At 25.7% G+C, this 13,488-nt stretch overlaps 1 protein-coding gene across 2 annotated transcripts; it reads left to right on the top strand.

The window, feature by feature from the left end:
* Positions 1 to 212: 212 nt before the first annotated feature.
* On the top strand, positions 213 to 4,845 carry LOC112701461 (uncharacterized). 2 transcript variants are annotated; one of them, XM_025752213.3, is made up of 8 exons: positions 213 to 642; positions 753 to 814; positions 918 to 1,163; positions 2,528 to 2,769; positions 3,631 to 3,837; positions 3,937 to 4,029; positions 4,120 to 4,221; positions 4,319 to 4,845. In XM_025752213.3, the coding sequence occupies exons 3-8, from the start codon at positions 932 to 934 to the stop codon at positions 4,679 to 4,681; spliced, it is 1,239 nt and encodes a 412-aa protein (XP_025607998.1). In that variant the 5' UTR covers positions 213 to 642; positions 753 to 814; positions 918 to 931; the 3' UTR covers positions 4,682 to 4,845. The 2 variants fall into 2 exon arrangements, with proteins under 2 accessions (XP_025607998.1, XP_025608004.1); XM_025752219.3 differs by lacking the exon at positions 753 to 814 and having other exon boundaries at positions 253 to 642.
* The last annotated feature ends 8,643 nt before the right edge of the window (positions 4,846 to 13,488 follow it).

Below are 13,488 nucleotides of genomic sequence, written 5' to 3'. Positions count from 1 at the left end.
AATATATAAAAAAACCTTGAAATAAAGATAAAAATCATAAATTTGGAATTCAAAAATATAAAATATTTAGAAGATAAACCAATTATCTAAATGTAATTTTTTTAAACCACTTAATAAACTCAGATAAATACATAATATTATATGCAAAATAAATCATAATATATTGGCATAAAAGATAATTTTTTATAAATACAAAAAAAAACTAAACTCCTAATTTTATTTCAATTTGGGAACTTGCGCCAAAAAAACCGAGCTTAATTCAAATCACTCTTTAATCTACACCAAAAACCTTAAGCTTGACTAAAACCCGCCCCTTATCTTTTAGTTTCGAAGCTCATTCAACATTTCACTAGCCGGCCCTAATCCGCCTCTGCATGTCTCCCTCTCCTCGGGCTCAGATCTCGCAACCCCACCAGCCTCCGATCTCGTGCCGCTGGCAACACCAACGCTCGTGATACACGAGCACAGATCACTCGCTCACGCTGCTGTACCTATTGCCTGTGGTCGCCCCCTCCGATCTCAACCCTCGCACCTCCAGTAGCCTCTGACATCGCACTTCAGGCGACAGTCACAATCGTGCTTTGCGTTCACTGGTGGTAGCTCTTAGTCGGTCAAACTGCTCAACGTCGAGAACTTCTCCAGGTTTTTTTTTTTTACAATTTTAATCCTTTGTAAATTTTTGTGTTATCTGGTATTTCTGTATTTCCGGAAAAAATAAGGGATTAGATGATGGTTTATAAATGGGCATGCAGCAATCGCAAAGCCAAGATTGCCATAACACTAGCAGCAACCTAGCACTAGAATCCCTAATACGGTAACATGACGCATATTAAGCAAATAGTTTGATATCCCTAATACGGTAACATGATTTTTATTTTTTCTGAATTCTTTTTATGATGTCGATGACTGTGTTGCAGGCATTTAGAATACTATGACGCGTAAACATAATATCTCCGGACAGTCAATCCTCGAAGAGTTACGAAGACAAAGTGAAGACATAAACTTGAGTTCGGAAGATGGGTTGGAACAAATTAGGCTCAATGATGATGGGGATGAAATTTCAGAGACGGAGATGTTAAATCAAAGTGGTGGTGATCTACCGGAACGTGCTGCACCTAAGAATAAAAGAGATGAAAATGAGCCACTGCTTGTGAAAGTTAAAGGTAACTTTATTCAGACTCTAACTACTCTCTCAGTCCAATTTATTGACTTTGTGCTGGTTGTTTTTTTTTTCACCCTTTTTTTTAGTTTATGCAACTCTGTTTTTGTTCCCTTTCATTTTGGTTCCTTCTGTGTTTGCTCTGCACAAAGCATACTTGTGAATTTTCTGTCTTCTCTTGGATATGTGTAACTATATATATATTTTAAAGTGATTGGATGGTGAATTCTATGGTGTAGAATGTAATTTTTTTCTATACATATTGAACTTAGGTGGAAGCTGTTAAAAATGGACACCTTCTGTATTGTACTCTATGTTCAATAAGGTCTTGTAGTCTCTTGGCTAAACAACAAGATAGTTTGTAGTAATTTGCTTGTTTGTATTAAATATTAATCGAAATTAATTTTTGAATGAAAGTGTTAATTAGGCAGATTAAATTTTTTTGGTAAGTTTAAAATTTGGACCAGAATTGAATTTGGAATTAAATAAGTCCCTGCTTTTCATTGTTATGTTTGAGTAATTATTATGGTTTGTTATTTATAACTTATCAGTTGTCCGTGATCAAAGACATAAAAAAACATACCAGCAGTCACTTTTGATTATTTTAATCAAACATAAAATAAAATAAAATATTAACAAAAAATAAAAAACTGATTTTAGAAAATAAATCACGACGTAATTTTATTAAATTCTTATCATTCTTTTTTAGAAATTATTAGTATTTTTTATTTTAATAAAAAGTTTAGCTTCTTTAATTTTCTTCTCTCAGATTTATGTCAGAATTTAATTTTTTTGAGAAATCTGATTTCTATTATATATTGTTATTATCCTGGACAATCATACTTAGATTGTAAGATTATTTGTATCAATGGCTAATGTTATATACTAAAATAATGATAGATAATAAATAAAAGAAAGAAAGAAAGAGAAAGGCTATATATTTATGAAGAGGGTTTTAGAGTTTTAGTTATGATAGTTTTATCTGTATTATGTGTATTTTTATTGATTGAGAACAATGAATGTTATTAATGACCTTTTAATTCATTCGGCATTCAGGTTGGTAGAATTGCCTTGAACCATATAATCTAATTTCCTTAGTCATTAAAGCCGCCTTGTTTAGTTGATAAGTTCAGACTTCTAGAGATAATTTTTTGAGAGCCCACTCTGCTGTTATTGTCGGATACTCTATTCAGTTTGGTGCTGGTATGTCTATATAATTTATTATTAGATGAGTATGTAATTTAGATTAATTATTGATATATATGTGTGTAATTAATTTGAACCATGTAAGTTTTTTATTTATGCCTTTTGGTTTTTTTTTTTTTAAATTTTGGTTTAATTTGACTTGACGTTTTTCCATTAATTCAGACATCTCTAGTGGAGAAATTATCACTCGCAAGATGACAGCGATTCAGGTTTGGGCCTTGAAAAAGAGTGAAAAAGTTATGATGGAGTTGGATGCAGATGGACAAGGTCGAGATAACGGCTCGAACCTGTTTGTGAGATTTCTTGGTCAAGTAGCTCGTCGAATTATATTTTGTCCCATATCAATCAAAAGATGGGATAAGATGCCAGAAGATAACACAAAAAGACAATGGGAACTTATTGAAGTAAGTTTTTTTCACTTTGATGTGCATTTTTATTAAATTGTTATCATCCTAATTTAGCTCCTAGCTTGCCTATATTTAGGTTTGCATTTTCTGTTTATTATTGTTATTTCTTGTTAAAAAGAAATTGTGTAAGAGCTGAAATCTTGGTGTAGATAGATTCATTTGGAGGTACTTTAAGTAATGTTTAACAAGATGCCATTGCTCTATGATTTATGAATTGATTAAGTAGTAAACAGGTACTGCTGCAGGTTAAGTTAGTTGCATTTCATTCTTAGGAGTTGGGAGACACTTCCTGAATTTATTTTCCCGTTCCAATTGCTATTGTCATGAATTTTGTGAAATGAAAATTTGGAATTAGAAATACTTGAGAGGAAAACTTTGTTAAGATATATACCTGTCTCAGTTTGATAAAAACTAATAAAATTAAAACAAGAAAAACTTTAGCTCTACCCTAGCAGAATTCAAAAGGGGCTATGTATTTGAGGTGGTCAGTCTTTTTGCAACTAGGTTTGTATATTGGATTCCTTCCTGTTTTTGGTCAAACATGTTTATGATCACATTACAGCAAGAATGTTCATTGTAAAAACTTATAATAAGCCTTTGTTATGCATCATTCATTTTATGAATTTTTTTTATTTTCAAATATCTGCTGTTGGGGCTAGTCAGCTATTTGACAGAACATTGTGTTATAGTACACTGTTATGAATGTTTCAGAATTGGATAAACTACAGTAAGCATGGGTTAGGATTAGCTTTAAAAAGTATTTTTTTTTAAATATTATCTTTCTACGATATAATATGCAGTATGGTAATCAAATTGCATAGTTTTTAATAATTAATCTCGTTTATGAAATATTTTAAGGAAAATTTTGAGTTTGATTATGCTGCTGGCGTCAAATGGGCTCTGAGGACCTTAGGTGATAGATGGAAGGCTCATAAGTATAATTTACGGGGAGAATACTTCTTTCCTAACAAAAGAAAGGCAGAAATTCTGGCTGCGAATCCCTCAGACATACCGCCTGTTGAATGGATTGCTTTTGTGGATCATTATATGGATCCTAAAACAAAGGTAAATAATTAATCTATGTTTTTTTATTTTTTTATTGAATATTTATAATGGCTATCTCTTAACATTTATTTACTTGTTTCTTGTTCTTGAAAATCATAGAAACAATGTTTGCAAAATGCCAGAAATCGTGAGAGGCTTATAGTTTCACACGCCGGTGGAAGTAAAAGCAATGCTAGAAGAGCAACTCAGATGGTACTATTTTTTTTATTATTACTATTACTATAAAATTAGCAGTTTTAACTAAATTTGAGATTAACTTTAATATTTTATTTATTGTATTAGGAAAAAAAATTGGGAAGGCCTGTATGTCGAAGCGAGGTTATTGTATCAACTTTGCTAAAGAAAGATGGGAGTTATGTAAGCGGGGAAGGACAACGATTAGCTGTGAGTGTCTCAATTATATTTTATATGGCTGTATAGTTTTTAATATGCCTTGATTATGTCAATACTTTACTCCAATACGATGTGCATTTGTTTGTAGGAAAAGATAGCAGAGCATTTGTCTGAAGACCAAGAGCGTGCTGCCGCTGAAGGTATTCATTCAAAGGTCTTGGCTCATCCGGATGATGCAATTGGAAAAGTTTGCGGTCCTGAGAATGGTAAGCGTGTACGTGGCTTTAGTAATGCTGCATATCCCAGTGGTTTTGGCAAGTCAAAGCGCATCTTTGGAGGGGCAATATGCGGAGGTTCTAGCGGTGCATCGCAACAGCATGTTGCAGAATTAGAAAAGCAACTTCAAGAAGCTAAAGGTCAAGTGGCAACTCTTTACAGATTTCTACAACAGAAATACGGTGATGAAGTACCTACCTTATCTGATTCTGTGCCACACATTGAGTCGGAATGATGCACCTCATGTCATGTTTATTTTATTTTTAATTTATGTTTAGTTTATACTGTGATTAGAGATATTTTTATTTCTTATTGTACAAAATTATGCAACTTGGTTTCTGTTATTTCTTTACTATATCTTTGAACAATGCATATGCTTTAAAATACTGTTATTACTTAGTTTGCTATTTTTTATTTTAATTTTATTATCGTTGCTTTGATTATTTATATTGTTATAACATTATTTTAATATGTTACTATATATATAGAAATAAATATATGCAATATTAATTAAAAAAAATATTCAATTGGTAATTATAATTGAGAGTTTTTTTTTTAAATTGAAAGAAAAAATTAGCCACGGAAAAAAGCGTGGGAAAAAACCCAGTCTATCAAATATTAATTTGTGCATGGTATTTTTTGCCATAGAAAAAAACCGTGGCTAAATAACCCAGAATTTTTTTGCCACAGAAAAAAACGTGGCAAAAAAGCCCAGCCTATCAGTATTAGCCACGGAAAGACTGTGGCGAAACTATACTTATTGGTTACACTGTTGTCATTTGGCCACGGTTTAGTCTGTGGCCAATAACGTAGAAACCGTGGCTATTTAGATGTCTCCACGGGTCATAAAACCGTGGCTAAACCGCCGAAAACCGTGGCTAATTGAAAAGGCGTCGCCCTTGTTAGCCACGGAAGTGTATCCGTTGTAAACGCTGAATCGCCACGGATTTTCTTGATTTTAGCCACGATTTTTTCCGTGGCTAATCACTGTTTTTCTGGTAGTGTATTGACATATAATTTTAATGAAAATTCGTCTCATGTGTGGACAATTCATATTCAAACATTTAATATAGAGAAAAATTTCAAATCAGCAATTTTTATTTATATTGATTAATATTTTTAGATAATATTATATTTATATTTTTATTTTGTTGGTATATTTGAATTTTTTAATATAATTAACGATAATATTAGAAAAATAAAAAAATCTAAATTTATTTTATTTAATATTTATTAATTTAATATTACTTAATAAATATTATATAAAATAAGTTTTAATTATTTTTTATTATTTTTTGTTATTAAAAATTTTTGTATAAGTAATTTATTAATTAACTGCTAATAAAAATAATAAATTATGCTAATTTTATAAAATGCGGTTTAACATATTAATCACGAGACAAGACTCCGTATATTTACAGATGACAATCTCAATTAGCGTATAACCTCTATCTATCACATAAATAACAATTATGTGTTACATATATTCAAAGGTTTCAGCTGATGCAATAAATTTATACTAGTTGAATTGAAGGAAGGACAATTTTAATTTATTCATCAGGAAGAAAGGCCACCGACAAGATTGAAGGTATATTCATTGTTCTAAATAGTAAATACAATGTTACAACGCCTTACGCAGAGTATAGGGGCTCGATGTGCAATAGCATAATTTTGTTAAAAAGAAAAAACACAGAAAAAAATCGTTTTCCTAGTGGTTATTACATACATATATGGTTGGCAAATTATGGATGATAGATTAATTAAGTAAACAACACTCGATTAATGAGTAACAACGAATGAATAATGGCACAGTAGTGGTGGGGTGTGACCCGAGTCCATGGAAGAAGATTCGCACATAAATATAGTACGAAGAAATTGAAGAGCCAGCATTTTTATTAAAATTTAATAAATATTTAATTATTAAAAAATTATAATTATATATTATTAGATATAATTTTATATTATTAAAAATATTAATAATAATTAATTATAAATTATAAATTATAAAATATACTGATTTTTTAATACTACTGATATAACATATATATATATATATATAGATTGATAAAATAATTTATGATCTAATTTAAGGTTGATAATTTATACTCTATTTGCGGATACTCAATCCAGAGTACTTCATTTAGATAAGATTGTTTATCTTATTCGCTGCAGATAGGATAAAATATGGATTTTGGGTTCTAATATATTATATAATATATATGTAAAAATTATATATATATATATATATATATATATATATATATATATATATATATATATATATAAATAAAGTGAATGTTAAATCCACAATCCTTTTCTTAAAAAAAATTAAAATAACTACTAAACTATTTGATAATGAATTTTTTATTTATATATGCATAAGCAAAACGTTATTTTTCATAATGCGCATAGCTCAAAAGTGTTCTTGAATTGTCCATGGCTATTTCTTACGAAATGGAATTAGCTTCATTTCAAGGGAGGTAAACGCGAAATAAAAGAGGAAATACTGTGCGTGTCAAAAAATCTACTCCAAGAGAGACAGCCACGAAATGGAGCAAGTCATGTATACCAATCACGAAATAAAGCAATCTATGACTGACACAAGCGAAATAGAAACTTCAATGGAGCTGAACACAAAATAGGTCACTCCTTATCTTTCTCTCCCACCAATTTTCTCGAATCTTCTTCGTACACATAATCAAAATACTGATGAACAGAGGTTAAGAGATAAATAAAATTTTAAAAGAAATAAAATAAATATTGGTTGATTACTAAAAAAAATAGTTTTTAATTTTTATTTTCATGTGTGCAAGGCGTACGTATAGTTTCTACTATTTAAATTAAGTCTTAATTTTATTTCTAGTGTTGCATTTTTTATTTTAGTCCTTTTGTTAAAATTATTTTTTAAAATATTTTTTATTATAATTTTTTTAATAAAGTGAGTCTAATTCATCCAAAATTTAGTTTAAAAAGTAAAAGTTATTCTATACTTAAGTTATAAATACTATTTATCTTTATATATTTTAGACAAAAAAAAATTATATGTCTCATATTTTAAAATATAAAAATTATTTTTATATTTTTAATTAATCAAAAATTTTATTTATTTTAAATTAAAAAGTCAAAAATTTATTTATCATTTTTTCTTAAAAATAATGTGATGAGTTTAAATGCCAATAATAAATACTCTCAGTACTCTCAATAATAATAATAATAATAATAATAATAATAATAATAATAATAATAATAATAATAATAATAATATAATATATTAATTATTATTATTATTATTATTATTATTATTATTATTATTATTATTATTATGTATGATTAATTTTTTATTTATTTTGTCCAAAAAGAATCAACAATTCATAAATAATAATCTTATTACTGAAAATACTTAAAGAAAATACTTATCATTGACATTTAGACTCATCACTTAATTTTTAAAAAAAATAATAAATAAATTTTTGAATTTTTAATTTAAAAATAAATAAAATTTTTAATTAATTAAAAATACAAAATAATTTTAGTATTTTAAAATATGAGACATATAAAATTTTTTGTCCAAAATATATAAAAATAAATAGCATTTATACTTCAAGTACAAAGTGATTTTTATTTTTTAAACTAAATTTTGGATGAATTAGATTCACTTGATTAAAGAAAAATTATAATAAAAAATTTTTTAAAAAATAATTTTAACAAAAAGAGTAAAATAAAAAAATAATACAACACTAAAAATAAAACTAAGATTTAATTTAAATAGTAAGAACTGAAACAATATTTTATCCATCTTTAAATTTAAATTTTCATATGTACGAGCAGACACACATAAAAATAAAAATCTAAAATCTTTTTTTTTGTCAATAATCAACCAATATTTATTTATTTCTTTTAAAATTTTATTTCTCTCTTAACCTTTGTCAATAGTATTTTGATTATGTATACGAGGAGAATTCGAAAAAATCGGAGGGAGAGAGATAAGGAGGAGCCATTTCGTGTTCAGCTTCATTGAAGTTGTCATTTCGTGTGTGTCAGTCACAGATTACTCCATTTAGTAGCTGCTTTTTTTGGAGTGGGTTTTTCTGACGCACATTATCTCTTCATCTATTTAGTGTTCGCCTCTCTTAAAATGGAGGCTAATTCTATTTTATTGATGCTTCACACAAAATGAACATACGCAATTCAAAAACGCTCTAAAACGATGTTTATTATGAAAAATAATGTTTTTCTCATGCGTATATAAATAAAAAAGTCATTTGATAATCATGCTGTTTATGTTAAATATTTTTAATATTTTATTATTTTTATTTTTAATTTAAACTTAATTTTTTATTTTTTATTTTATTAATATATATACAATTTAAAATGGTTGAATTTTATATTTGTTTAAAATATCTATTTTTATTTTTCTACAGGTAGAATTAGGTAAGATAGAATTTAAAATTGTAGGATATAAATAAAATTATTGTTAAAAAATTTTCAATCTACAGATAAAATAGAATAAAATTTTTTAAAAATTTTAATTCACAAATAAAATTAAAATAGAGTCTAAATCCTATCCTATCTTATTGACAACCCTAATCCGATTCCATCATTCAAACCTTAAAGCGACAACAATCCCACAAATCAGGATATTTTGGAACCGCACTTTTTTCCAAAATAACATGCTCTTAGCTAGCTATCTATTTATATTTTTCTATTAGGTGTATGTAATCCTTAGCTTGAGTATTTACTTGTCAGAGTTTAATTAAAAAATCAAAATTTTTCCGTTAATATCAATAAATATTTTTAAATTAATTTTTTATTATAAATTTAAATCCTAAATTTTTAAAAGCAAAGATTAAAAATTAATTTTAAAAATAACTAATATTAATTAATTAAAATTTAATTTTATATACATATTTTATTAATTTATCGAAATTAACAACTAATTTATAACTTCATTGGTAATTTTTAACTGACACATGAAAATATTAATTTTAAATAGTTTAATTTTGATGTATTAATAATATAAAATATTTTACATAAATAGATAATTACATTTGTTTTTTGATAATTATTCACACCATTAATATAAAAAATAGTTATTTTTGTTTATATAATGTTATGCGATTAGATACATGTGATAATATATCAAAATTAAACTCAATTATAAAATTCAGATCATTCTTAAAAGCAATTCTAATAGTATATTTTTGGGTATTGTTTTGACTTTACTGATTTAAAATTGAGATATGTATTGAATACAATTTTTGAAATAATATTGATATCAATAAGAAAATATAGTGTATCATTTAAAAAAATTAGTAAAATAATATTGATATTAATAAAAAAAATATACCGTATCATTTGTATATTCATAAAATTTATTAAATAAATATTATAATATTATTATATATTTTTGTTAAATTAAAATAAAACCAAATTATTTCACATTTTAGTTTCAAATCAAATTTATATAATATATAATCCTAGAAAGTAGCTACATGCATATATTATGGTCCCATATTATAATTCGGACCCTCCAACCCCCAGACAGCGCACTCTTAGCTTCACTCACTCACCCAACCATATGTGCCATGTGGGTCTCTTTTCTCTGCCAGGTAATATATAACCCCTATTATTCTTCTAACATAGTCACTTTAATTTATTTTTGTTTTAATTTGAAGCATAAATAGTTAGTTTAGTAAGTTTTAGACAACGTTGCGTATCATTTGGAGTAACAAATGATACTTTATTATAAGTTTGGTTAAGCTGTCTATACTTATGTTGGTTAATAAGAATAAGTGGATTGTCTTGCAGGCAAATAGTATATACTATTATGAGGGGAAATTAATAAGTTGGGTGACCATGTCTCATCCCAAATAGCATGCCAGGTAGGTATTGTATAATCGATGTATATGGTAAGCAAGTGAAACTTTATATTGAAAAATAAATACATTATTGTTAAAATTAGGTCAATTAGTAACTAATAACCAACAAGAGTTATTAAAACTTCATGTTGTTGAATAGCTCTTTCTCTGCATGGATCTATACAGGTACAGATCTAGAAATGATATTATTGGGGTTAAAAACATATATAATATTAAAAATTATATAAAAAAATTATATAATATAAGATGTATTACAAAAATATATCGATAGAGAATATATTTTAAAGTAAAAAAAAAATATGTGTATACTTTTTATTAACGAAGTGGTCGAATTTTCGTATCATAAAATTCACCGATAATAGAATTTGTGTCAAATTTTTTCAGTAATTTTCTTTTCAATATAATTAAAAGACAATTAACAAAAAATTTATCTTTTATTTTATTTCTAAGTTATTTTTCACAATATTCATAATTGAAAAAGAATTCACTTTATGAGATTTGAAAATTTTTATTTAATTAAAAAATATTAGTAATAATATCTTTTTCAGATTTTGTTGATATTGTTACTTACTTTTTAGATATTAAAAATTATTAATATTTAAATTAGATTGAACTTTTATTTATATTAAACTAAATAATAAATAATTTAAAAAAAATAAATTATACATAATAACTTATTACTACTAAAAAAAGTTGGGGTGCCAAGACCGCCACTCGCCCCTCTTTATGTCCGTCTCTGAATCTATAAGTCAAATATTTTCACGTACAAAAGTCATCATGTAGTGAACTCTTTAAAAAAAAGTCTAGAGAATCAACATCTTTATTAAAATTTGACCAATATTAAATTATAAAAAAATAAATAATCTCATACTATTAAATATAATTTCATATTATTAAAAATATTAATAATAACTAATTAATAATTATAAATCACAAAATCGACTGATCCTTTGATAGTTTTTCTCCTTAAATTTTATTACCTGACAATGGGTTCAAACTAAATTAAATATTATAAATAACTATTCTCTTAATTGGCAATATTTTACAGGTATATATACATATATATGCATAATTATGAACAATAAACATATACAATAAAAGAACAATCTCATTAAGTAATTATTAATTAACATGGTCTAATCAATAACAAACAAATAAACATTTTTAAATTATACTTTATACGAATTAATTATCATTAATTAATAATTATTTAAATTTTATTTTTTTAAAATATAAAATTAATTATTATTAATTATAGTTATTTAAAATTAGCTGGTTAAAAATTATGTAACTATATTTTTTCATAAAAGAATTACACGGCGAGTCTTAATTACACATCATTTTTATGTTGGATTTCAAAGGTATTGTGGTATATTATAAGTTTGATTTAAGAGAAAAAAAATGAAAACACATGTATTAGGAAAAACGTAATTTTATTCGTTCATAAGCTTTATTTATAATTATATATTTTATGTAAAAGATGTTTTTTTTAAGAAAAATATTATAGGTCTATTAAAATTTATTATTTTTAATTATAAGTTAGTTATTAATATTTAAAAATATGAGATTATATATATTATTGAATTAAAAGAATTAAGTTGATGGATAAGTGTACTATAAGAAAAGAGAATTGTTTTAATATTTTTTAACAGTCATAATTAAATGTAAAAATTAATATATATTTTTGATAAATATCATAAATGTCAAATTTTATATGTTTTTTTGATGAATTAATAATTTGATCGTAGAAAATTATTCCTCAATTTTGACACACATTTGTTTTCAATTTATTCCACTATTCTTTTTTTTCTCTGAATTCCATCAATTTTGATATTACACTGCTCTCAGTTTGAGACTATATTACTCTATTTTATCTTCAAAATCTCAATTTATTTTTCAGTTTCAAAATTTCATCTCATTCTTTGTTAAAAATTTTTGTTGAGAATTTTTTATGATCAATAAGTATCAAAATAAATAATATTTTTGACAATTATTAATAAGTATCACAGAAAATATATTCTCAAACTTTTCTAACAAATTATTTTTGACATCTAATATTTATCAAAATAAAATTTAAATTTTTTTTACAATTACTTATATGTTAAAAATACTATTTTTGATAAAACTTTTATCAACATATTTTCATAGTTAAAATTGTATCGAAATTTACTTTTTTGGCAAATTTTAAATTTTTTTGATACATATAACTCTAAAGAGTAATCTATATATTGTTGTAGCGGTGATGGAAAAAAAAAATTCTTATGGCACTTAGCATTTTTTTTTTATTAACTCCTTCAAACGCTCACGTCTCTGTATTTTAATTATTTAATTTTATGAGAAGAAATGGAAAAATTCCTTATTTGATCTTAGAACACCGTTTTAGTTGAATTGATGATAATATGAATATATGATATATATGCGAATCTATGAAAGGGTGAATGTGACAATAAAGCTAGCACGGTGTTATTAGCTCCAATAATAATGAGAGAGCGAATATTATTGGTAGGCCATGTCATCTGAAATGCATGGTTGGGTTCCTTATTTAGAACTCAATGAAGCGAAATTAATATCACTGATCTCTATAGTTTCATTATAGTAAGAAATTAAAGGGTGTTCCATCATAATCTTGTTATGTTTTGCAATGATGAGATACAGGAATAACGAGGAAGAAGAAAAAGTGGATTCTGGGAATAAGAATAAGATGCGTTTGAAATTCGATGTACTTAGTCATAGTGAGATTGAAGTTATCTGAATTCAGAATAGAATATCACACCCACGCACGACTCATCACCGTCACCGATACTCTGACCCTAATTAAAGACAAACTGAAATATATCTTCAAAATATTTTTCCTTTAATATATTTATATATATTTATTGATCAATTCACTTATATCGATTGGAACGTGTTTCAACGTATTATTTTTGGAATAAATTATGACAATAAAATAAAATACGCATATCTTTTTAAAATACATTATTGTGAATTTTTATTACACTACCTAAACTTATATATTAGTTGTGTTAGAGATATATAATTATATTTTTTATCAGTCACAATTGATCATATTTATTAATTTGTGACACTGCTTGTTTATTATTATGCCTATTAAATATAGAAATAAATAAATGAAAATTTATGACTTTAATTTGTGATAATAATA

Source organism: Arachis hypogaea, chromosome 1 (assembly GCF_003086295.3).
Source record: "Arachis hypogaea cultivar Tifrunner chromosome 1, arahy.Tifrunner.gnm2.J5K5, whole genome shotgun sequence".
In the NCBI taxonomy this organism is placed as follows: Eukaryota; Viridiplantae; Streptophyta; class Magnoliopsida; order Fabales; family Fabaceae; genus Arachis; species Arachis hypogaea.
Note: the sequence above shows the minus strand (reverse complement) of the source record. Positions and strands in the feature narration are given on the sequence as shown.